Genomic DNA, 24,765 nt, shown 5'->3' with positions numbered 1-24,765 from the left:
AATAATATAATATAAATACTTGACGTAAATAGTTAATAGAAATAATACCATTTGTAAGGCATTGCACGTTCAGTCGAAGGAAATTATTTAAATATTGATTCACTTTTTGCTTTCGATAGCTGGCTTGGAAAGAATCTTGTGAGCTTTTTTTATTAATCGCTTTCAGGTTTATAAAGAATAAGATTGGAATGAAAGAAATGAGGACTCGAGAAAGACTTATGAAATTTGCACCAGTATGACATCACGATTAATCTTGAAGGTTTTCCTAAAGGATTCGAGAAAAGCTTTTGCATGGAAGGTCTACAGAAAGTTTTAAATATGTACAGAAGATATTTAAAAAGAATTGTTTGATGATGGCCGTTAAAAAGTAAAAGATACTTTCTGTTAGAACTCACGATTGCAAGAACTTCGGAAAAAAGCTCGTTGTGTCTTGAATAAAGCCAGGAATACGGATTTAAATAAAACCTCTATTTCTACAGAAGAGTTTAGAAGGACTAAATTTTGCAATCAATACGAGACTCGTAAAAATTCTGTGGGTTGGTGGACGAAAAATTGTCAAAAATTGCGAAGCTCTATAAAATTGTGGCAAGACATTCTGACGTTTCTTTAGAAACATTTAATTTGACAGTTGATATCATAATGTCCGATTTCTGAAGAATAATTTTCCTAATCTAATCTGATAGAGTCAGTCAAGTCATTTAAACTCTTAAAGTCGATGGTGAAAAATATTCTCAGAATTTCTCACACATAACAGTTTTCAGATTTCCTATAAAATTTCTAAAACTTTCTCCTCAGAAAATTTTCAGATTTTTTATATAAATTGGCACTTTTCAGAAATGTTCAGAAAAAGAATCTAAAAATTTATGAGATTTATAATAATATATTATTTATTGTAAATTTACATTATTTCTAATATTTCTTTAGATTATTATATCAGAAAGCATTTAAAATATTTTCGCAATCTAAGAAATTTAAAATTTATCAGTTTTTATTTCTCTCTCTTTTTTTTAAATGTATTTCATATTTAATGAATTACAAGACTGAAAGTGTTATTCTATTGTATCTTTATTTTCCATTGAATATCGAACAAAGGTAGCATAACGTGTTAATGGAAATCAACACATGGTGTATTCTATTTTCGTTCGATATCTAGTGGAAAATAAAAAATAGAATAACGCTTGCATTAATTTGTATAGTTAAATAAAATGCAGTCAAAAACAGGGAAAAATATTCTCTGGTTTTTTATTCCATAACTTTGTGAAAAATATTTAAAAACCCTGAATAAGTCTTTTTTTTCATAAATTTAAATTATAAAAAATTCCTAAAATTTTCTAGGAAATTATGACATTTTGTTTTTACTAGGAATAGAATCATATTTTTTAGTTTTCTTTTTTCAAGAGGAACAAATAGTGAATCTCTTACGCAAAATGTTGAATCAAGTTCTTTATTGACAACATATTCTAAATTTTTGGTGATATACGAATATTTATAGTCGAAGAAGTCAGATATTAATTACAAACATTGTTTATATAATTACAAGTCATGTACAAGTTTGATACATTACAACAGTGTTCACAATATACACACTTATGTATATAAAAACATAGTCATGATATCGCTTAATAATAATGTACATATTTCATTAGTTTGTCGAAGTATATTTAGTACATATTTGTTATGCGTGAAAAAAGCAATTTAGATGTTTAAAAAGACTTACTCTCAGGAACAGATTTAATACGATTTAAGTGCTCGTATTTTTTATCTTGAGAATAATAAAAATTGTAACATTACTTCTAAGCTGTCATATTTTATAAATAATCGAGTGGATAAAATATTCTTTTTTGATTTTTCATTTATAGTCATTTTCTGTTATAAATGCCAAATCAAAATTTAAGAATAATAAGTGTGGACCAAAAAATTATGAGCAAATTTGAGATAGAGGATTATATTTTAAAATAGTTTGTACATGATACTCTCAAGATATTTAAATAAAATTGCACATATATATATATATGTATATATATATATATATATATACATAAATATATTATGTCATTTACCATATTACAGAGATATTCATAGAATTTTCCAAATTTAAATTTATCTTCGTATATGAAGCAGTTTGTTAATATAATTAATACGCGCGCGCAAATTTTAAGCTCTTGCACGTGATTGTTTTATGTCACAGCCGCCTATAGTCCCTTTCAGTTTTAGTATTGTTTCCATAGAAATTAATCAGTCATGAGTTATTTTGTTTAAAATTTTTTACAAATAAATTTACTTGTTCCTGTGAGCGTGATATGAGATAGAATTTTAATCATATGATGATCTATAAAAGTGTTTGAATTAGCAAAAATAATTTCATTTTGATATTGATAATCAATAAGGCAATACAGTATAGGTCCCTCTTATATACGTATTATATGTTGTGTGTTTTTTGTTTTTAATTATTTTTAAAATGTAATAATTAAAATCAGTCTTTGAGAATAATATCGCATATTAAAAAATTCCGGTTATTCATATCTTCATATATTGTACTATATGTAAAAGTTTCGTTTACGTATATCGTTTCCGAAACAATGTACGCAAAATTTACAATCACAAAAATTTGAATAAGATACAAAATATATAGCGATTACTGTGGAAATTATAATTTGATTGATTTTCTTGAAATATCGGTTAATAATTTTGTATCTATTGTATTGTTTGAAAATAATGTATACATAATTTTTCTACGATGTTGTAACAACATGATAATTACTGATAAAAGAAATCAACGTGGATTTATATATAATATAAGAAAATTTCCATCTTTGATCTTTGGTCTCCCTATGTCTTGATAGAATAGTTCAAAATAAGAGACACAACATTTTTTTTTGTACGTGTCAATCGTAGATTAGGAGGTTGACACAGCTTTACGAAGCTAACTTAGTATGTACTTATCATGGAAAACGTGAGACAGAAAGTGTGAGAAAATGTTTCAAAGTAAAATAGTTTTACAGTATTTACAGTAATTTCTGCATTTACATTTCCCAAAAATTATATTATTTTTTGAATTATTATTTTTCCTATCCTCTCCCCTTTCCTCTCTTTCTCATTATAGAATTATATAAGTATCTGATTTTAATTAGTGTATTAGTACTCGGCAACGGTTTAATATTTCAAAGTTATATGTCCCTTTCCTAAAATATTTCTTTTCGCAGTGTTTTTGCAGCATTTTTGGAATTGTGATCCAAAAGCTTCTCTATGGTTTTTCGATAACATCACCGGCTGATGCATTTGAGCATTCCTAATAATACGAATATACTGCATATTTTGTTTAATTTATGCATCCAGTACAATCTGTAATACAGATTAAAGATCGATTTATTTCTCGTACAAGCGTGAAAATGTGATCACTAAGACAGCACACAATATTTATAAAATATATATGAAATGTTTATGATAATTTGAATACTTTATAAATACTTTTGTAATCTTAAATTGAACAGATCATGTGAAAATTTATTATAAACATCCCAGTATATATTTAAAAATATTTACAAAATATTATTACAAATATTTATTATTTTATTTATTTTTTAATTATAAATATCACTTAAAATATTTCTATATTTTAATAATATGTGAAATATAGGTTTTATCGTTTTTTTTTCTTTTAATATAATATGTAAAATATGTATAAAATATTTATATAATAAAAAAATAATTAAAATATTTATGAATATTTATCATAAATATTTTGTACTGTCTAAAGTAATTATGAAATTAGAAGAAAATATTTATGTAATATTTAAAAAACATAAATAATAAAAACAATTATAAATATTTATCATAAATATTGTATATTATTTAAAATAATTATAAAATTAAGAGACTTACTTCGATAAACGACTTCGGGCATTATTCAATGTATCTGGATTGTCTTTCAAAATATATTTTCTAATTCCTAACATATATTGGTGTAAATACGTATCCCAATCTAAGCTCTTGATATCTATGTTGAAATCGTCACAATTTCCGGACGCTCTTACGAATTTTACTAATTTCGTCATGTTATCAACGCAAAATTTCCATTCGTTCATCGCGAAGAACTCTCCATTTTTAGCGGCATGCTCAAAGCGTTTGGTGATTTTCATCATTCTAAAAAAAAGATGATTCGTTATTATTATAAATAAAGTTGGGCAAATGTTTGGAATAATTTAAAATCTCAGAGATCGTTTTTATTTGATATGATAGAGATTTTTATTTCTATTTATTTGTATTATTTTGTTGTTATATCTTACTTATGTTTGTAGTCCCTGTTATATGAAATAAATGAAAATGATTTGTGAGATGTAACTTAATCCAGACATTTACTTAAAATTGTTTTTTTTGACATATACGTGGTCAAAACAAGAAAGGGAAAGTACTTACATAGGTTTACAACCTTTGACCCTTAATATAAGATCTATAATAAACGCAGGTAAGAAGTGACACATAGTTACTATAATAAAGTGAATAAATTTGTTTGTCCTAAACGTAAAATTCGGGTACCACATCACGTATCTCGATGGGGACTCTATAGCGTGTTTTTTCGTAAGATATCCAAATTCACGCCATCTGCAAGAAATATTTTCTTTATTCACAAGGGAACGGTTGGCAGTGTCCCTCACCAATTTTAATGAGTTTTGGATATATTGTAGGGCATAAAAAAATATTATACTTATATTTTTTTTTTAGCTGCGTATCTCAACGTTTAGGGGTTGAAAGAACTCTTCGAAGAATAATGAATTTTTCGTTTTTAGCGAATATCTTTAAAAATATAAGATATACGAAAAAATGTTTTATACAAAAGTTTTATGGTATTTTGTACTTTTTACAAGAGTATAATTATATTTTTCAAAAATGTTAAATTTTTATATAATTTACTACTACCACTCCTTATTTTGCAAAATTTTAAAAATTTTGTAAGAATAAAAATTAAAGAGTATCAAAAGCCAAATCTATCCACGTATAATAATATATGGATTCCACGAACACTATAACTTATAACGTAGCGCTTCTAAAATAAAGTTTTCTTGTTTTCTCAAAATTGGCTCGTAGAATCCATATATTATTATACATGAATAAATTTGGCTTTTAATACTCTTTAATTTTTATTCTTACAAAATTTTTAAAGAATTGGCTACAAACGAAAAATTCGTTATTCTTCAAAGGGTTGTTTCAACCCCTAAATGTTGAGATATGCAGCTAAAAAATATGGGTCTAATATTTTTTTATGCTCTACAATCCAGAGCGCATTAAAATCAATGAGAGACACTTCTGATTATTCCTTTGTCAGACACATAATATTTATGATAAATTCATAAGTATTTTTACCGTTTATTTTTTTAAATATTATATAAATATTTTATATATATATAAAGAGAAAAAATTATTTGTATTTAACATATTATTAAAATAGAGATTAAATATTTTATATAATATTTATGGTAAATAAAAAAATAAATAATTGTATAATAATATTTTGTAAATATTACTACAAATATTTATGATATATTTTTATGATTTGTTCAATCTCTAAAATTATAAAAATATTTATAAAATATTTGGATAAATATTTAAAAAACATTTAAATAATTATTAAATATTTCATATATATTTTATAAGTATTGTATGCTGTCTGGATCAGGACATGAAATAATTTTTTTATTATGTTTTATTATGTTTATCACGAATACTCACGTGATCGGATGCAGTGTGCTGCTGGTGCAATTGTAAATCCTTATCGTATCGTTACGTTGTACAACGTTATGCCAAGACGCGCATATTAACGTATCGACGACAAAGTCGACAGGTATAACGTCTACTACTAAATTTGCATTACACACGATGCTTCTAATAGTGCCTCTGCCTATTTCCGTCATTATACCTATCAAATAGCAGAATGTAATATGTGTACGTGTCTATACATATTTGATATTAATTAATACAGAAGAAAATTAATTCATTAGCAACACTCGGTTCTTTTTATGCAATTTTTTATTACTATCTTTATTTTTCATTATATAATAACTTGTTTTATTTTAATAAAATTAATAAAATTCTCTTGACGAGTTAATGTCATGGGCACGTACACCCGGTAAAATATTTGTTATGTATAATCATATATGATATATGACCATATAAAATTATATAGAAATATATAAAATTTTGTATAAGTTATGTATAATTATATATAATAATATATCACTTATTATATAATTATATATAATTTTATATTAATGTTGGCTAGATGTCAGTTAACGACAATACAAAATTATGCATACTATACATAACTATACATAAACTTATACAGAATTTTATATATTTCTATATACTTTTATATTGTTATATATAATTATATATGAGAAATTTTTTACCGGGCATAAGCGTGATTAATTAATTATTATTGTATATCTTATAAATATATTATAAATGTAAAATGAATGTATTATTAATATATGTTTCTTCATATATTTCTAGTAATTTTTTATATATTTTGGTTTTGAATAAAAATTATAATAAATATAGTCAAAATATAAATACATAATAATATATTCATATATGCTTTCTTTTTCTTATATATTTTTTGTCCGTGTGTTTAAAGAAAGTAATAAAAAGAGTAATTAAATAATAATTAGAAGAATAATTTTCTCATTACTCTTCAAAAAGAAAATAAAATTTAAAGAAATGAGAAAAAATTGCTCACATATATAAATTTACAATTTAATATTAATTTATTTTAAAATTATTTTCCTAATTAATTTTTAATTATTTTTTTTCATTTTTATCAAGAGAGTAAACATTCATAATTATATATAATTATATATACATATGTATTTATATCTGTGATTATATATGGACTTTTTTCCCATCCGAATAAATAATGAGATTATATAAAATCATATTGTGCCAAAGTAAAATATTATTATACTTTGTTATATAAACTTGCATATGTATCAGATATTTTTATGTCTAACTACGTATATGCTCATTATATCCATTTCTTTTTCTCGAGAGGTAGCTTCGTCATTAAAATTTTAAATTTGCTTGACTATAAATATTATACCTGTAATTCCGCAAACATTGTCTATCCAGCCTGGATATGGTTCTTGATACGCAGCGCAAACTATACTCGGTCGTACGATCGCGATTGGTAGACCGCTCCCCTTAGACAGCACAATCTGTTCTGCCAAACCTTTGGTCAATGTATATGTATTTGGATGATTACCGATTAGTCTCTTCTCTATTATTCCTATCGTCTCGTCATCCAAATTTTCGCACATGTCGATCACTGTGTACGGCTTTATGTCTGTGCTGTAACATTGACAATATGTATCGTTATAAGAGTTTTTTTCTAAAATGTGTGCTTCTTGAAAACATATTTCATTATTGTCACACAAAAAGCAAACTTAATTTTGTAGGATTTGTGTTATAGGGGGTCAGGAAAAAGATATATAAGCGAGCAGAGGGAGTATGGTGGTAAGGAGTTCTATGTGTGTAAGTTCTAGAATCGAATAAATTTCAGTTACTTTTCCTGTTCAAGAGATGCTTGTAGTTTTATCAGAGGTGGAATTAAACCCATGGAAAGCCATTCTAACATTGAAGTGGGACTGAATGTGCCTTGAGGATTCTGGATGTGATAGTTCCAAGAGATGGGATATCATGAAATGCGGAATATCTTTACAGCAAGATAGTTCGATCAAAAATTATGTATTTTTAATTATAATTGAAATCTTACGTATATACTGATTCCCCAATTTCTCGTCGATCGGCGTTACTGTAGGCCGTGCTAACGTGAATGACGCTAATGAGGTTCGTCATGTGCCTGCACAAGTCTAGCATACGATCCGTGCCTCTTGTGTTTAGATTAACGGCCACCTTCAAAGGTTCGTTAAAACGTACGGTCGCCGCGCTGTGAAAAACAATGTTAACCTGCTGTGTTAACATATTCTTATCCTCGAGTTCGAGTCCCAATTCCGGCATGCCTATATCGCCCTTCACGGGAATGATCTTGTTCAAGGCGCCGGGAAATTCCGATCGTATTCTATCGAAAACCTACAATGGAGAAAAAATCCATTTCTTGTTGTTTCATAAGAAATATACATAATAAATGTAAAAATATATTCCTGTCCTGATATTTTCCACTTATTAATAACTTTGCAAGTGATAATTATGACAAATAGTGAGAAAGGTCATAAGACAACAATTACGATCTTTCGTCATATCTATTGATGACTGTGTTTCACACTTTAAGTATAAGCACGTCGCAGGTGAAATATTTAAATTGTCGCTTCTATAGCGGAGGTTATAAGTTGGAATCAATATTGCATTAATTTAACATGTGCATATATACATACATATATGCGCTATTGCGTCCAATCTAAAAAATGTCAATCTGATGCAAAATAAAATTATAACGTGATATGTGCTCACAAAATGATTAATTAGATATCTTAAGGTCTCATAAAACCTGAAAATGACGTTGATATTTTACATCCTCAAGATGTCATTTTCTGACGATTTTTTGATTAACATGTAATAACATATTAATGTAATATATAGATGAGACAAAACTGAGTATTCATACACATTTAGTTGTCTAATTTTTAAGAAATCAATTTAATATATTTGAATCCTTTGTATCCCTCTTGAATTGTATATTAAACTCTTAGAAATAATTGTTACAGTCTTATTAGTCGTAGGCTTTATATTTTCTCATGACAAAAACTTGTGAATAGGAGTATAGATAACGGATAGTACATAGCAGTAAGCAGATAAACTATAAACCTAATACAAATTTCAAAAGGGCTTTGGACGCCTTCAAAATGACATTTTTGACGGATGTAAGAAATGACGCTTTTTATTATTAGCCGATGTAGTAAATGACTATAGACATTATGTCGACTTCTGAAGTTACTTTGCTACTTGAGACCAAGATTTCTGTGAAATGATTGATGTATGATAATGTAGGATATTCCAAAAGGAGAATGTGTTTCTTTCAAAAGTGCTTAATTTTGATAATTTTTAACTAATAAAAAAAACATGCATGTTTATGAGATATATCTATATTGACAGGTCATTTGAATTTAATTTTTTAGAATTTTAAATCTGTGTGTTTTTTCCTATGACGTACATTTTTAAACGACAGTCCAATTTCATTAACGCTCTACAGTAGCCTGATACAATCATTCTGATATATCTTCATTTACTGGATTCGATGAAAAAGAAATAAAAACTTTTTAAACTTAAAGTAAGAAACGAAACTTGGACATTTCTTTTATATGGCGTTTTATGTAAACGACATGAAAATATTTTCTCTTCAAATAATCTTACGATATGATAAGCAAACATATGTCTATACAAACAGGATTTTCCAGTAGTTCCTTGCAGCGTTCTTCGATAGACCGGCTCTTTTTTGGACGGATTAGAACAAAAATCGCTGCTACACGAGGACACGAGCGTAGCAGCTTCTCCAGGAGAGCTTTTCCTAAGAAACCAGTAGCGCCGGTTACAAGGATCACCGTTTCCGCGAAGAATGTGTCGATCAAAGTTCCTCTCGAGTGAACCTCATCGGGTGCGTGTTCCGAATTGGTTTGTGCGTTTGTCGTACCCATTTTGATATGTGTATCAAATTTTACGCAGGATCTATAAGAAAAAAAAAAGAAATTAACATTAGAGAATAAATCCATAAAGTTTTACATGGCTATGGAGATGTAAAAAAAAAACCATTTTTTTAATGAGAGAAAAAAAGTATATTTTTTTCATTATCTTTTTAAATATAATATTATTTTTCTTATCATTTTTCATTAATATAAAAAAATAAAATTAATAAAATAATAAAAAAATTAAAAACTAAAAAAAAATTAGTTTTGACTTATAAAATGTTTTTATTTGTAAATTGCGAATAGATGGAGGAAGCCGATTATAAAATATTTCGATATTTTTTAATGCTAACAAAAGTAAATACATAACATATATATAATTTTTTTAAGGAAACGAGGCTTGTTTTTTTTTAAAAAACCATATTTGATAAAAAAATTTAGTTTTTTTATTTATGCATGTAGTGGATTACTTATAAAGTTAGAACGAACTAATTTTTTAATAAAAGTATTAATTTTTTTCTGTCAATTAATTAAGATTATGCAATAGAAGGAGGATTTGAAAAGAAGTAAGATACTTTATACGAGGCTTTGTTCACGTAATATACGCATTATTTATGCAATGATTATAGTTGCACCTTGACCTGAAACATCGTTACTTTTACCGTATCTCTTAAATCAATATAACCGTGGTGACGGTCATCAACCGACGTCGGAAAAAGATCTTATTAATATTTTATTGAACACAGTTTCGTGATATAGTTGAGCGAAAGGTTATATATGCCGTTTGCGAACCTACTTTGCTCAGTGTTATATGTTCTTTGAATATTTAAAAAACAAATTAAGACTGACATCAATTTCGAAAATTATATTAATTTTTTGTAAAAAACTATTTTATTTTATTAAAGTCACGCTTCAGGAGCTGGTCTGATTTTACAAAAATTTTAAGAATTTTTTTCTCAAGAATGTATTTCAATTGTACTTCAATTTTATTTTTTATATTAAAAGGACTTTTAAGATAATATTATGTAAAATCTATTTTGAAAAAATTCAATTTCTTCTTAAAAAGATATAAAATGTATTTCATAACATTTATATGAATTATTTATAAAGTATATGTGTATATAAATTATACTCTTGTCTTGTTTATAAAATTTTGAATTTTTATGAAAATTTCTAGACAAGAGTAACATTTCTATCATTACTTACTATTTTCTAGTAACAATTGCTTTAAAATTATATAATTTTACTAAAATCAGTGTTCAAAAGTACACGAATAATGTAAATTTCGCATAATAGTCTTACTTGTTACATTTTTTTTTCATAATATATTTTAACATATTAAGATTCCAAGGAACCCCGAAAATGATTATAATATGATTTTTTTCGACGTTAGATAAGATTTGAAACTTGTTTGCTCGAGTAATGGATGAATAATTAATGATCTTATAATCGAGGAAAAAATCGATCTCATAACCAAGAAACATTCTTTACAATATTGATACAACAAATAACATGGTCGAGCAAATATTGGACTGATTTATAAAATTCATTTCATTAGGGAACTAGCCTTTTGTTTTGAAAAATCTTTCCTTCAGCAGACAATTTAATTTTAAAAGAAGGAAAAGCATATAAATATAAAAAGTCAAATGTCTCTTATTTTAAATAATTAAATAATTATAGCATATCTAAAGATTGCTAAAATAAAAAATACGCAAACATCCTTAATATTTCTTCTTATTGTTAGTAATTATATATGCTTCATTTTTTACAATAAAAAGTTTAAAAATTAATATTGAAAAGATTGATCAACATCGATGTTGAAAGAAGATTTTGAATAAGATAAAATGTTTTCTTTTATCCCACAATTATGATAATTCTTTCTAAATTGTTTTATAATATGACTCTTTTAATGTCAGATATGAGATAAGAAATTGAAATTCGCTTGCTTGAGAAATGGATAAAAAATTTGACTTTATAGTCGAGACAAAAATCGAATTTACAATCGGGAAATATTCTCTTTAATATTAACATGATCTGAATCAAAGATTGGAATAATTTATCTTATTTCAATTAGAAAAACTTGCTTTGTTTTTTTTTTAATTTTCAAAAAGTCTTTTTTTCAGTGATTATTTTAATTTTGAAGAAGAAAATGTAAGAGAGTAAAAAGTCAAATTGTCTCATTTTAAATAATTAAACAGCATATAAAAAAGAATATAAAAAAAAGAAATAATAATGGACATGCAAACGTCTATTATTTATTTTTAGTAATTATTAATAATATTGAACATCGATTTGGAAGATTTTGAATTTTTATAAAAGAAAATATTTCCTCTTTTGTCACAATTATAATGTAATTCTTCTTCGAGTTTAATCTTATTATTTAATTTCGGATTTCTGCTACAAATAAACTCTCGTGCATTTTAAAATGCATGAAATCTACATCTTTAGTGCACCAATGGAATTCATAAGAATAATGTATATTTAAAAAGAAATTAGAAATTAATGCATCTTTTAATCTATAAATATTGTGATTATTATAAAGATTTATATTCGATATTAATATTTAATGCATTAAATAATCAATCGAGCATTTTATTATCGATATAATTGTTTAATAATAATACATTAAATAGTCTCTCACATCAATCGAACATCTTCTGAAACATTTGTTTACTTTCGATACAATCAACAAACAATCGTTTTATCAAGGTCGAGTTTACGTTAGTCTCTTATCACTTTAATAATTTACTCTTCTTTCCTTCTTTCTTCTCTTTCTCTCTATTTGATGCGAGAAAATAATTCATTTCCAAGCTCTGGCCTCAAGATGCATTTATAAATTATGGCTCGCGACGGATTCTTATCTCACCGGAGATAATTATCATAGACAGTGCACTGACCCACGTTAAGTATGAGATGAAGCGGGAATTAACTCAACAACACGCAACCAGCAATTAACATTATTGCAGTCTCATTCATTTTTATAGCAATTTATAATTATGTATATTACGTTATATTTTTTTACACATATTTCGTTATATTTTATTATGTGTTTTACTTTTTTTGATTATGTGTAATACTTCGTTATATATACTTCTTATTTTTTTTTATGTGTTTCCTTTGATAGCTTGTGTAAGTCTTCCTATGTTCTTTCCATATTATTATTATTATTATTATTATTATTATTAAAATAAATTATATTATTATTAAATTAAATAATTACTTTAATAATAATAATAATAATAATAATAATAATAATAAGGAAAGGACATAGGAAGACTTACACAAGCTATCAAAGGAAACACATAAAAAAAAATAAGAAGTATATATAACGAAGTATTTGAACATAATTACACACAATAATAATAACAATGCAACATTACAAGAGATTACAAATAGGTCTTCGACACAGTTCCATATACATGGCTACAGAAAATTCTACAAATCTATAAAGTAAACACACAAATCCAATCATCCTTAAACACGATGATGCAAACATGGAGAATCCGAATACACCTTAGAACACCAACAAATACCATACAAACAGACGAAATAAAAATAAAAAAGGCATATTTCAAAGAGACTCATTTAGTGCATTGTGGTTCTGCATGTGCATAAATCCGCTCTTCGATCTATTAAACAGCACAAAATACAGATACGACAGATACATCAGAAACAACAAGCAGAAGCAGCACACAATAAGCCTCCTAATGTACCCCCTAATGACGATATAAAAATATACACAGCGATCAAAACAAAACTAAATGGATTACTGAAGTCACAGAAGTTTTCACGAAAGACATAAGCATGGGATTCGGAATCACAAAATGTAAAACATTACATCAAAAAAGGACAATGGTCAGAGGAGATGAGACGCAACTACGAACATTACAAAACGTTTGCTTATTATGTAACGTTTTAATTGTAAAAATAATATTTATTTAATGTTTATTAATTATTTAATTTACTTTTATGAAATAATTCGTTTAAAATAATAATTTAGAGAATTTATTAAAATAAACATTTTTTTAGTAGAAAAAAAGAAGACTTAACCCATGATTTTAATGTTTTTAAATTTTTTTTCAAAAATGTACAATGTGTACATTTAATGAATAATCAATATTAAAAATACATTTACAAAATATTGTTTGATTGAGATTGTTTATAATATGTAGTAAATACCCATATAGCACAGATCATTGCAATTACATTACAGCAACGTTGCAATATTGCAAATTGCAATGAAACATTACAAAAACATTATATATATATATATATATATATAATTTATTATATGTAAATTTATAATATAATATTTCTTAGATAATATATATAAATTATATTGTTGTGTCTCCGTAAAGGGGACACAGAGTTTAAGAATTTGCGTGCTGACATCATAAGCGAGAAATAGCGGGCAATGATACCTTGATTTATGTTGCGACTGACATGTAAGTAAAAACATATTTGAATACAAAATAATACTATTAATCTCTTCAACTTGTAAAAATGTTTGGCTGGTAATCCTTTCTCCTAACAAATGATAAATAACTGTAAATTGTGTCCGAGTCGATTTGACAGCTGTCAAAAGGAAAGAAAAATGTTACTTTACATAGTTTATTCCTTACACAGCTTGGCAGCCGGATATTTTTGGACAATTTTCATAAATACGTTGCACATCACAACACTAGCAAAAGTAAAAAATTACGACGTAGGTCGCAACATAAATTGGTCGCCACCGTCGACATCGAAGTTTCGCGGCGAGTACTCAGGAGCCTTAATTCATGAAAGAAAGAGTTTTTCTTACACTTTATATCGACGTCTATTTTTACAAACATAAAAGTTGATATGCAAAGAAAGGACTAATTTATTTCGACATACATATAGTGCAAGAAAAAAAATTCATATAATTCGTTATACATAATTCATATAGTTGTTATAACACGGTAAGTGATATTTTTTGCAGTGACGTAACATGGTAGCGATAAAAATTAAAGACGAAAAATCGAAATTTAATTTTTATATAAATTAAATCTTAAGTTTTATGAATTAATTATAATTTCTTTTATTATTTGCCTGATTACGTTTGACTCAATCGTTAATGCTGCATGTAACTAGGATGTAATGATGATATAATATGTTGCATTAGATTTATGAATGAGAAATTACAACTAATTGGTAGCTTAGTGGTTTATATAATATCTGTAACATTCCGTTCTCTGCTGTACTTATATAATATTATAACGATGTTTACTGGAAAGGAATTTAAAACGTTTTAAATATTCTAAAATAATAGTATAAACTAATAACTGTGCCATAATTTTTTACGTATTACGTATTTTAAAAGCAAATGTATTATTCATACTAATTAATTTTATTTTAAGTGATATTTTATTATTATATTTTATTTTTATTTATTTTATTTTATTTTATTTTATTTTTATTACATACTTCGCATATAAGGCTCTTAATATTTACAAGCAAAAAATTAGAAAATTGGCGAATAAGAGCCAACGCGGATGTTGATGCGTCAGTTTCGTAAAAAAATAATTTTTTCTGCAAAATTGATAAGTGCACAGGGCACACATATGTAGTAAGAAACATATTTCTTGGTGTATTTTACCAAGATTATTATTCTCATTTTTGAGAATTTTAGAAACCTCTCCTTACCCTCCTAAAGAGATTTTATTATACAATATTATTATTATTCATATTTTCATTATATAATATTTACTGGAATGAAATTATAAACGTTTTAAATAATATTCTAAAATAATAGTATAAACTAATAACCGTGCTATAATTGTTTATTAGCAATTAGTAATGTTCGCGTTTGCATCTAATATAAAATTCATAACGAGATTTGCAACTTTGCAGACTTTTATACATAAAGCGATTACCTTTCCTACCACTTGAAAAACTTGAGAAACAAGTATCGATCAATTATTTATACTAATTAATTTTATTTCAAGTGTTATTTTCATTATTTTATTTTACTTTTATTATATAAAGTGTCCTAGATTTCGCGGACCTGGATTACATAGCGTGATTGCCCATGCCAAAAAAAGCAACTTTTTCCTCAGCGAAAATATCAAGAAAAGTTATTATTTTTTGCTAGTTTCCAAATTTTGTTATTATATATTTCTGTAACTAATTGTAAGTCTTGAATAAAAATTTTAGTAAAGCAAACTCCACCTAAAATTAACGAAAGAATATAATTGTGTTAATCTTTTAATTCTACACTCTGTATAATATTATTCTTAAATGAATTGAGTTATTAGTTATTTAATTATGTATTAATTATATTAGTTTAAAATGTAAATACATTAATAATGTATTATAAGATTATGATAAAATAACAAATAATTAAAATGTTAGACTTAATTAGCAAGAGGTTCTTGTGGTATTAATTATTAAATTAAAAGTAAGGTCCATAGAAACCTGTACGTGATAAATATTGCGTAATATAATTAACGTAAATTTAATTTTTTTTACAAAATTTGTACATCAAACGTTTCAATCTAGTGACTTTCAATCAAAACACAAATATTTACATCAAAAATTTAAAATTCAAATAATATTCAGATTTATTTGTTAAGTGTAAAAACATTCACATATGATTTTCTTTTATCTGTATATATAATTTTACTTTTTCCAAGAAATTTCAGGTTTTATCATTTTACACACATTATGTTTCTTTAGTTGTATGATATTATCTAGAAAAGAAATGATAATCTAACAAATATATATGTACATAAGATATTAATTTAAAAAAGTAAAATTATTAAACATACGACATTGAAATAGATACAGTTAAAGGAATGGGAAGAAATTCAAAAAGTAAAAACAATAAAAATGTTAAATTTAGTTTTCAGGAAACATCATATCGGAAAATTTACGTACTGTTACCAATAAAGTCTGAATTATTTATTTTATTCTTCAGATATAAGTAATATCGAAAAATATTTAAAAAATTTCGGGATGTATTTATTTTCAGTTGAAGAAGAGAAACACATTTGACATCTCACATTCATAGGCATGGCATTTATATTAGTTATAATGCACAACTCTGTAATGAATGAACGCGAATAATACATCGTATTAAATCATACGTACATACATTAATTTAGCTTATTACGATTTATGTGATGTTTTATTTATATCTATTCATGTTGCGCATCACAATTAAATGTAAAAACCACTACTTTATACTTCCAATTAATCAAAAAAATTTTATTATATTTGACTATACTTTTTTTTATCTGGCAATAAATCTTAATTGCTATTAGCATAATAGTTATGGCTGTGAGTTACTTTTTGCATAGGAAAAATAATCATAATGGAAAAAGATGAGTGATCACATTACGCAATAAGTAATATATACGTAATAATACGCAATAAGTAATATTAATAAATCTATTAAATCAAATCTTGCATTAATCTTGGAAAATAAAATTTATTGTCACAAATATATGTTATATTATTTATAAGAAATAAAAAATTGTCTTTTTTTCAAATCAGACGACACGTTTGTCATTACTGTTACAATAAAATTTAATTTAAATAATTAAATTTTAACTTTATTTTTTTGTATGTGTATGTATGTTATAATCTACTTTTTTTCTTTAACTCATATCAATTTAGCCTTTTATTTAAAAAATTTCGTGAAAAAGTTTGTTAATATAATCCTTTTAGGAGAATTATATTATGCAACTAAAAACTGTGCTAAATGATCAGTTGTATTCTTTTCAATATTATCTCTCTATATATCATTAATGTCAACTAAGAAATATAAATAGAGATAAATATTACAACTTTGACATACAAGAGTAAAAAAGTATTTCAATAATATTAAATTGATGTTAAATTAATGGTAATTTAAGGCTACTTTACTCTTCAGTTTTTATCATTTTGTACGCGTTTATGTTTCTTTAATTGTACTGCATGATATTAACTAGAAAGGAAAAGATAATCTGATAAACGTACATAAGATATTAATTTAAAGAAGTAAAATTATTAAACATACGATATTCAGATAAATACAGCTAAAGAAATGGAAAGAAATTCAAAAAGTAAAAATAAGATTTTAAATTAAGTTTTCATAAAATATCATATCGGAAAATTCACTTATTTTTACAAATAAATTCTAAATTATTTATTTTGATCTTTTCAGATATAAGTATTAATATCGGAAAATATTAAAAAAATTTCAGGATGTATTTATTCTCATTTAAAAATAATACTACGTATATCTTACAGATTATTTATTATTTTTATTAGTATTTAGTTATTTTTATTAATATACTGCTTTGCAAAATTTAAACAAAGAGCATTGTTTTTCTCGCTAACAATATATGTTTTTAGAGTATTAACACCATCTTTCTTAAAATTCTATATAATTCTCGAATAACGTTCTTAAATTGTAGCAACAATTGATGATAATTTTGTGCCGGAAATAAAAGAGTATTTTAATTCTTGAATTATTGTCCTTTTTTTATCTTCGGGTTAATTTTTTTTATTTACCTCTATTTTGTATTTTCTAGTAATATAATGGATATTAACATAAATTTCCTTCTAGATTGATTTGATAAATTGTGCAGTATCATTATTACTATTTGTTTTTTTTTCATTTTATTTAATGCTTAATTAATATTTAATTTAGCTAAAATTGATTATAATTATCCACTTTTATATCAGTTTACAAAGTGTAGGCGATCATAACAAATGTGTGCCACTCGTTTTTATATACAGAGTTCGAATATTTTTGTGATCTATAATATATCTCTTTTATCTTTTATTTTAATAAACATTTTGTAACTCGAATATGTATTATTTGATTTTGATAAAATTTTCGTTCTTAACATCTCATAATTAATCTTGTGCAAATATTTATTATATTGTGCAATGCATAATCAGTTAAACTGTAAACATACACCCGTCCGAATTTCGTGTGTATATTATTAATTATTATTTGTTTATCATTCTGTTATTTTCCTGTTGCAAATTATATCGACCGATTTGTTTGTCATTTTAATAATGTAATATTATTCAATCATGTTATTATATTTTAATTTTCATGTATTTATTATGTACGTACTTCCTGAAAGTTATAAAATCAAGAGTAAATGATACATTATTTTTCTCGTGTATTTTTTATGGCCGTTAATTATATTAATGCTTTCAAATAATATTAGCAGATTCAGAGAAACGATAATAATGTTTATAATGCAAATAAATAAATATAAAATTATGAGAATATTTGTATTTATTTTTTCTATAGAATGTATGATGAGATGGAACTTTTGATTAATATGTGTAATTAAGATCAAAGTGTTATTTGTTTGGGTGAAATTAGTAAAGCATTTTTCTAAAATGCAAATATATACTGTAATCTTTAAGCCGTGCAATTATAAAAAGAGTGGAAAAGAAAAAAAAATAAAAAGACCAATTTTTATTATACAATCAGCGACTTTTTTTTCTTAAAATTGAGTGGCAATTATTTACTCAAAATTGTTGTATTTTTATGATTTTGAACAGGAAATTATTCTTATTATTGCAATTAACTATGAATAAAATATTATTTTCTGTATTAAAATCTTCATTTGTAAAAAAATAGAGTATCAAGTTTACAGAAATTGTCAGAACATGAATCGCGTGCTCGACTAAACCACTAAACTAATTAAACCATTAACTAATAATTTATTGATCTTTTCTCTAGACTACTATAATTTTTTTTTTATTTTTATATCAATCCTTTTCTTTGTCACGTGTCCGTTCCTTTTTCATAAGATGCAATACACGCGCGCTTTATTAATGAGAACGTATTCAAATAGTTTACAGATGATCGCATAATAAACAATTATTATGATACCATGCATGTGTAAAAAGAGAGAACGTAGAGGAAGAGAGAAAGCGGGGCGAGAACGGCGCGCATCGACTATATGAGAGCTTAAAGTGCATAGGATAAAATATTATATTACTGACAGTGTCCACATTAATGTGAATGAAAATTTAAAATGATTTTTAGAATTTTATGTTTTAACATTTTAACAAATTTAAAAAAAGTATTTAAAAAACAAATGTAATTATTATTAAAGTAAATAAATCAAAATTAAAACTAAAGTACTAATTAAAGAAACACTTAAAACTTGAAAAGGTCAAAAGTAACTGCTAAAATGATCGACTAAAGGCAAATTTTAAATAATTTGTTTCATTCACTTGTCCATGTAAATTGAACATGATATGACGTATGAGTTTAACACGTATAAAAATTTATGTGCATAATAATTGTCATATTATTGTTTTAACGTACATATATATGCAAAATTTATATATATTTCTATACTATTAATATTTGTAATTTTAATTTATGTAAATTCTATTAATACTTATATTCTATCAATAATCATTAATAATTATATTAATAATTTATTTTATAATTATTATATTTTATAAATTATTGCATTCTCTTAATTATTAAATTACTTATTATTAATTACTAATCTTATTTTTATTAATTTATGTAAATTTATATAAATTTTATAATTTTTTAAATTTATTATTTTTATATATTTACTATTGTTATTATAATCTATTACTACCTATAGATAATAAATAAGTATGATAATATAATAATATAAAAAATTAGCAAATAATATGGTCATATGTCTTTTATATTTTATTCTTAAATTTTGTATTAAATAGAAATTAAAAGAAAATAAAATATTAAAATATATGTTATTGAGCATATATCTGTATTAAATATAACTCAATATCTAATATCCTTTAATATGTCAATTTCTGGTCTTTCATCCTATGCTCTTCATAGCGCAAGGGTTAACGCAATATCGGCGACGTCGTTCCACGTGGTATATAGAACTTTGAAAGCGATCGATCAACTTGTACGCTCTAAATATCGATCGGTCAGCCAGACCAGAAGTTATACTTTCGCTTACATGTATGTGCGTAAATATCAGCATACCTTGAATTAGATTAGAATTTGATTAGCATTAATTTACAATGTTTATACGTTTATCTATTAAATCTAGGACAAAGTGACTTTAATCAAACGACAAAAACAAAAAAAATTGCTTTTTACTTTTTTTTTATTAATTTTTTTCATGAAAATTGCTAAAAAATGCAAAGCTTGTTTTAATAAAAAAAATACAAAACAATTGTACATCTCGTAAATATTTTATCTTGTCATAAGGCAGTATTATACGTATTATCATTAATTTTTTTTTACTTCAGATTTTATCTTATCGCAGTTACATAAATAATACAACAGAATTCTTGTAACATAAAGACGTACAAAAAAATCACGGCAAAATGACCCCATGATAATCATGTTAGGAGACGTTATGAGCTTATCTTTTAAATCTATTTTAGAAAAAAATTCATGCGTGTAGAAATAATAACAATTGGATTACAAACAATTACAGGACAAAATTAATTTCGGGGCAATTCATTGTTAAGCAGATATTAATTAGATTACTTAAGTATATATAACGATGTAATTTCAAAGGTGTAGGATATATATTTCTAGTTTGAGTGACAGACAATATCGCGAGAAGATGCATTAAAAAATAGCGATAGCGCGCAAAACAAGTGGGTATTATGACATATCAAGATAACATCAAGATCGTATTAAAACTTGTGACATTTTGTACGTGTGTGACGTGTGTCGACTCACTGTGTGCCCATTGACATTAGTCCACATCTGGCGCCCTGTCCCTTAATATTCTCTCACTCCCTGGGTTTCGTCTTTTCATTTGCCTAAGTTGGTTGGCATGTATTTTTTTCCCACAGGCCTAAGTACGTAAGAATATTGCGTTTTCCGTACGCGAGAGTTCACCGAGCGAACCCTTTTTCTCTCATGACGATCGAAAAACCGGCCGAAGAAGGAGAGGAGAAGGAGGAGGAGGAGGAGGAGGAAGGAGGAGAGGGAAAAAAAAGCTCGAAAAGAGGAGGAAAAAGTCCAGATGCTCGTCGCAAAAACAGACTCACCGAAGAGGTGGGGACAAAAGGAGAAGGGCAACGAAAATATCCAAGATTCTTCCGAGAGGAGTAGCGTAACAATCGTCGTGTTCACGCGGCTCGTTTATTATTCGGGGGCGACCACCTCGGGCGACCACCTCGCGGATTCTCCTGCCCGTTAAGAGAAGCGAACCGTCCCAAGAAAAGGGGCGAAAGATACTGGCTTGACTTCGGTCGACGTTGCTAATCGCGCCTCGTCTTGCGCGTTGCACACCGCCTATCAGCGACGAACAGATGGCAAGAAACGTGCACGCGTGTGTGCGTTTACGGGGTGGGGGAAGGGGTGGGGTGGAGTGGGGTGGGGTGGGGAGGAAGGGATGAGGGTTACGTGAACGCATGCGTTAGGGGGTTGAAAAGGGTGGATGTCAACTGGCCCGACCGAGGACGAGAAATTGATCGAGTCACCTTCCGGATTGTTTCACCGTCCTTCGCACAGATTACGTTGCGCCCTCTTGTATCCCACTGATCGCAAAGTTGGTTCCCAAACTTATTCGTTATCCCATGGAGAGATTGCGAGAATATTATCATATTCTTCGTGCAAAATTCAATGTTTTCTATCGCTAGAGTGGAGATTAAGAAGAGAGGAAAATAATGATGTAGCTTCAAAGTAATAACTATGTACTAACATATGCAACGGTAAAGTTGAAGGAAAGCCAAAAGTCAATAGATAGGTGGGTAGGTTGGAGTAAAAATATTCTAAAGGTCCTAGGGAGAAGGGACGCGTTGACAGAGAGTCGTTTCGGAGAAGTTGGCGAGTTGGAATCTGCTTAACACTTTAGGCGATACCGTTGACGTCGCCGGTGTATTTAAGCGGAAGCTGTAATTGAATCTGTTGCAGCCAGCTGTTGCCTTTAACTCGATTGTAACTCGAGTCTTCGTTTAAAACGCTCGCGGAGTTATTTACCGATAACATCCGCTCGCGCGCGTCTCCGTCATGAGAAAACGATTTTATCCCCCGGTTGACACTTTACTATTTATTTCAAAATCTCACTTTCGTTCACATGGGAAAACACATTTAACGTCGATGACACACAATAATAATATTAAAAAAAAGAAAAAAGAAAAAAAAAAAAAAAAAAAAAAAGGGCAGTCGACAATAAATTTCGATTTCCAAAGTTGCGCTCTCGGGTGTGTATGTTCATATACTTCAACTGTTACATGCAGGAGTAAGAAAGTAAGAAATCTGGCCGGATGTATCTGCATTCTCGCTGCTGCTGCTGCTGCTGCAACGGAGGAGAGAAGGGAAGGGAAGGGGGAAGGAGAAGAAAGAAGGACAGGGAGAAGGAGATACTTTCCTTCATCTGCAACGAAAGTATTATGCAACACCGAGGCCGGACAAACACGGAAGAACTTTCTTCTTGCTGAATTCATGCAATGCACGCGCATGCACTTCCATTCTCCTTACCTGGGCAGGCCTCGCGTAAATGTAAAACCGTCGTTTATATCTCTCTCTTCTGGCTCTTATATGCGTCGTCACCACTGTAACTTCCGCAACTGAAACACAAACCTCATGTATACCTACCTTATAATGTCTTTTGACATTACCCCTACCTCTCAATCTCCTCCTCTACTTGATTGATAATTTTGTATATTATAAAATAACTGCAAAGATCTACCGATTAATCCTTGGCTGCTGAGACCATGAATCTATATTGTACAATGATGGCTGAGACACACCTATTAAATAAAAAAAATTATCGTTATAGTAATACTTATTATTATTAACAGTAATGACGTCAGTACCGTCGCAAGTATGTCATTTTTAGTGTTGTAATCTCATTAAGAACATTCTTTCATGACATAGATTCAGAAGTTACAGTAATTACAATAACAAATGCTATGTTGTAAGTTAATATTGTATTTACGTCTTTTAAACGTTTCTTTATGATTTTTAAAAATTAAATCAATAATAATCCAATAAACAAAAATAATATTATAACATTAATATACCGTTATTAAAACAATTTAAGTTTAATATAAAATAATGTTTCTCAGAGTAGTTTTCTCCGAATAAAGGATAATGATCCAATGTGTAATTAAATAAAAAAATGTATTTAATTTGAATAATTAAATTTAAGCAGGAATTTCGGCTGATATTTTAATTTTGAATTAAATTAAATTATCAGCCAAAATCGATCTTTTATTTTAATAAGTAATAAATGAATAATTTGTTATTTTTTTATTGTTGGTTTTAAATAATCAGTTTGGTATTCAGAATTTTTGGTTCGAAAATTGAACTGATGAAAACAATTACTAAAAACTTTTGATTGTAAGAATTTTATTTTGTAAAACTTTATACCATCGGTAATAAAAATTTGAATATGAGAAAAAGATAATACGTAAAAGATAATACTCCACATAATACAAGAAATTAATTGCAACAGATTATAAATTATTAATTCGCACAACTTGAATTTCATCGTTAGATTATTTCCTCTATAAATTGATCAAGGTGGTTTTTTTAGAGAATACCTGTTATCTTTCAAGATTTGCTAGAGAGTTTATTTTCTCGATATTTGAAAACCAATCGTGTCAAGGAGTTGATAAAGGTTATTTGAAAACATTTGCAACCTATGTTTTCTTAACTTTATTCTAGAACTTAAAAAAAACACGCATGTAAAAAAACAAAGAGAAGATTGAATTTTCCTAAAACAACAATATTTTAGGATAACCCAAGGATAAGTCATCTTGGTCACTTTTGAAAATTATTTGAGAATTTTTCATGATTATATCTTTAAAATTAAATGTATTTCTTTTTTGTGATAACAAAGCACCAATTATTTTAACACAATCTAGCGCATCATTATTTAATTATTTTTACTTATTATAATATTATATTTAATATATAATAATTACCCTTTAATCTAGTAGATCTCCAAAAATTGAAAATTTTTAAATTAATTTATATCTTAGATATTATTTCGATTATGTGCGCGGAAGCTTTAAAAATCATTCGAATTTGATGGTTAATAGAGTGCATGTATCGTTTTATAGAATTTTTTATGAACAATATTTCTTTTTGTATTAATTTTATTTATTTTTTTCTAACAAGGTTGCTTCTACTTTTTACTTTTATTAGCAACAATTTGTACTGTTTAATCTAATT

At 26.7% G+C, this 24,765-nt stretch overlaps 1 protein-coding gene across 5 annotated transcripts; it reads right to left on the bottom strand.

Annotated features, from left to right (window-relative positions):
* Positions 1-2,193: 2,193 nt before the first annotated feature.
* LOC140671070 (putative fatty acyl-CoA reductase CG5065) lies at positions 2,194-23,120 on the bottom strand. Of its 5 annotated transcripts, none has more exons than XM_072902118.1 (8): positions 23,065-23,120; positions 9,393-9,672; positions 7,766-8,082; positions 7,094-7,341; positions 5,728-5,914; positions 4,417-4,602; positions 3,883-4,143; positions 2,194-3,342 (listed from the first exon to the last, which is right to left on the bottom strand). In XM_072902118.1, exons 2-8 carry the CDS (start codon positions 9,639-9,641, stop codon positions 3,264-3,266), a joined length of 1,527 nt encoding a protein of 508 aa, XP_072758219.1. In that variant the 5' UTR covers positions 9,642-9,672; positions 23,065-23,120; the 3' UTR covers positions 2,194-3,263. The 5 variants fall into 5 exon arrangements, with proteins under 5 accessions (XP_072758219.1, XP_072758222.1, XP_072758218.1 ...); XM_072902121.1 differs by lacking the exon at positions 23,065-23,120 and adding an exon at positions 21,630-21,866; XM_072902117.1 differs by lacking the exon at positions 23,065-23,120 and adding an exon at positions 21,316-21,771.
* Positions 23,121-24,765: the final 1,645 nt, after the last annotated feature.

The sequence above is a fragment of the Anoplolepis gracilipes genome, chromosome 11 (assembly GCF_047496725.1).
Source record: "Anoplolepis gracilipes chromosome 11, ASM4749672v1, whole genome shotgun sequence".
In the NCBI taxonomy this organism is placed as follows: Eukaryota; Metazoa; Arthropoda; class Insecta; order Hymenoptera; family Formicidae; genus Anoplolepis; species Anoplolepis gracilipes.
Note: the sequence above shows the minus strand (reverse complement) of the source record. Positions and strands in the feature narration are given on the sequence as shown.